This window comes from Nanorana parkeri, unplaced genomic scaffold, assembly GCF_000935625.1.
Source record: "Nanorana parkeri isolate BGI_ZX_2015 unplaced genomic scaffold, ASM93562v1 scaffold2213, whole genome shotgun sequence".
NCBI classification, from domain to species: Eukaryota; Metazoa; Chordata; class Amphibia; order Anura; family Dicroglossidae; genus Nanorana; species Nanorana parkeri.
Genome location: NW_017308481.1, coordinates 166,656 through 169,560, shown reverse-complemented (window position 1 = coordinate 169,560; position 2,905 = coordinate 166,656). Strand labels below are relative to the sequence as shown.

The window sequence follows — 2,905 nt, the reverse complement described above, 5'->3', positions numbered from 1 at the left end:
CGGACCGTAGCGTGCGGCCGCCGGTGTAAGACCTTACACCGGCGCCCGCAACTTCCCCACAAGGTCGCCGCCGGGCCTCGGTGGCCTGGTGGGAAATCCGGGGCCTGATAACACGATAAAGAGAGGAGGAGGCCATGTGACATAAGAGACGAATCACGCTTGCTTGAGCAGCGCTTGTGATCGGCATTTATCTTGTTGGATTAGCTCGTCATTGTGCCCGCAAATACTTGTCTGGTGAGCACAGCTCATGAGTGACCCAAGGGGCATCTTCACCCTTCTCCACCTTGCTGGCCCGTCCCTCAGCTCTCTTTTAACCAAAATCACTTGATGTGTTTAAAGGAACGCACCACGGACCTTGAGGATTGTGGTGTGTAATGACAGAGCATGTGTGCGATGTGCTGCGGAGGGACGCGACCGTTCTTGTCAAAATGATCTTTATTGTTCTTAACGCTAAATACAGAGCTCGCGGGAAATACTAAGTATCCATGTTAGCAGGAGGAAGGAGGTCCTGATCCCTCTATATAGATCTATCACTAGAGGGATCCCAGCAGGAGGAAGGAGGTCCTGATCCCTCTATATAGATCTATCACTAGAGGGGTCCCAGCAGGGGGAAGGAGGTCCTGATCCCTCTATATAGATATCACTAGAGGGGTCCCCAGCAGGAGGAAGGAGGTCCTGATCCCTCTATATAGATCTATCACTAGAGGGGTCCCCAGCAGGAGGAAGGAGGTCCTGATCCCTCTATGAATCTCATGGACAATAAATAATCAGGTTGATATTCTGATATTGATCGCAGGGATACTAATGGATCTTTTTGTTGTTGTTGTTGCAGGAGGAGCGCCGGCTCGCAGAATGCGCCATTTCAACACCCCGTAGCATCCCCTCCTCCGCTTAGCAGACAATCGATCTGTTGTGGACCGACGTTACCAATGAGAGACTCCACCATGCTGCACTCTGAGGGCAGCGCCTTACTGAAGGCCGTGTGGCAGGGTAAATTTAGACTGACCCGCCTCTTGCTGGAAGGAGGTGCCTACATCAACGAGGGCAACGCCCAGGGCGAGACCCCTTTGATGGCGGCCTGCTTAGCCAAATACGACGACCCCCAGAACAAATCCCGCATGGTGAAATACCTTCTGGAGAACGGGGCGGACCCCAACATGCCGGACAAGACGGGCAAGACGGCCCTGATGCACGCTTGCTGCATCCACACCGGGGCGAGCGTGGCCTCCGTGCTGCTGGAGCACGGCTCGGACCCGAGCCTGAAGGACTACTCGGGCACGTCGGCCCTCATGTACGCGCTTAACAAGGGCGACCGGGAAACCTTAAGGGTCCTCCTGGACGCCTGCAAGGCCAGAGGGAAAGAGGTCATCATCATCACCACGGACACTTCTCCTTCCGGCACTAAGAAAACCAAGCAGTATCTCAACTCGCCCCCCTCGCCCGGAGTGGACGAGAAGCAATCGCCGTCCGTGTGCATGTCGCCGTCGGACATTGACCTGAAGACATCGCTTTCCCCGGCCAGCGAGAAGGAAGAGGCGCGGGATGTTTTCAACTTCAACATGGGCACCAGGCTTACCTGCCCAACATCCAGCAAGCTAGAGGTCAAAACCTCTGACCACATACCAACCAAGGGCAGGATGGTCAACAAGAAACAATTGAAAAGACTCAACTCGGAGCCTTGGGGTCTGGTGGCCCCATCCGTCCTGGCTGCTTCTCAACTCGCCGTACCTCAAGAGAAACCCTCAGCGGAAGAGTCCGAGGAGAAGATGATCGCCGACGTCAACAACCTGTCCATCCACAAAAGGCCGGTGCTTTCCAGGCGTCATAGCGTAGAGGGGCAGGACTCGTCTTGTTTTAAGACCAGCGAGCAGTCTTCCGAGGAGGATCCCTCCGGGCCAGACCCGTCATGGGCTGACAAAGTTCAGTTTAGCCACCTCCACCAGCCACTCTCGAGGCGCAACACGGCGCCCGAGGCTCAGGAAACCGCCAACGTCCCCTTGGCTCCAACGATCGGGACTAATTTACGCGCGGCCCCTCATCATAAGCTGACGCGTATGGACCACTATGAATCCGATTCCCACCTTTGCCCCGATTCCATCCCGGGTTCTCCGGACTCTGGGCGGGTTTCCTTGGAACGGAGGAAATACAATGCTTCTCCATTAACGCTTTTCACCAGTTCCTCGCGGGAATCCTTAGAGAGCATCCCCAGCGCCGTCTCCCCGATGAGCGTTCGTAGGAGGACTCCGGGCCTCCTGGAAAGACGGGGCTCCGGGACTCTCCTTTTGGATCACATATCTCATACTAGGCCAGGCTTCTTGCCGCCGCTCAACGTCAACCTCAACCCTCCCATCCCAGACATCCGATCCAATGGCAAAGCTCCTTCGCCGGTGCATGGAAGCCAGAAGACTTTGGTTCCTGTGGCCCCCAGCTCTCCGAAACACTTCGATGCCAAAGCCAAAAAGAAACTCATAAGACGGCATTCTATGCAAACTGAACAGATCAGACAGCTGGCCAGTTTCCAGAACCTATTTACTCAGAATGAATCCTCCAATTAAAGGGATACGTCGTAGAAAGAGGAGACTTGATGTGAGATGGGAAACACTTGTAACATTCACAAATATGTACGTCAAAGCTTGAAGCCTTTAGCAGAACTTAAAGGAGAACTATGGGGTCAGGGCTTTCCCCCCATAGTTCTGCTAAGGGTCACGGGAGGGCATATACTAGCGTCTTCCTGTGACCCGAGGCTCAGTATATAGGGAGCTACGGCTCGCGGTATACTGAGACGCCGCAGCCGGGACATTACTGTCTGTATCCGCCCAGCTGCGTGATTGACAGCTGGCTCCGCCTATCTAGAGGCTGTACCCGCCCCCTCCCCCGTCCGTTCCGCCAGTCAGCGTTGGAGGAG

At 55.1% G+C, this 2,905-nt stretch overlaps 1 protein-coding gene across 1 annotated transcript; it reads left to right on the top strand.

The window, feature by feature from the left end:
• The first annotated feature begins 865 nt into the window (after window positions 1-865).
• Window positions 866-2,566, top strand: LOC108801089 (ankyrin repeat domain-containing protein 34A-like). The gene has a single exon (XM_018573036.1). It carries the CDS (start codon window positions 930-932, stop codon window positions 2,553-2,555), a length of 1,626 nt encoding a protein of 541 aa, XP_018428538.1. The 5' UTR covers window positions 866-929; the 3' UTR covers window positions 2,556-2,566.
• Window positions 2,567-2,905: the final 339 nt, after the last annotated feature.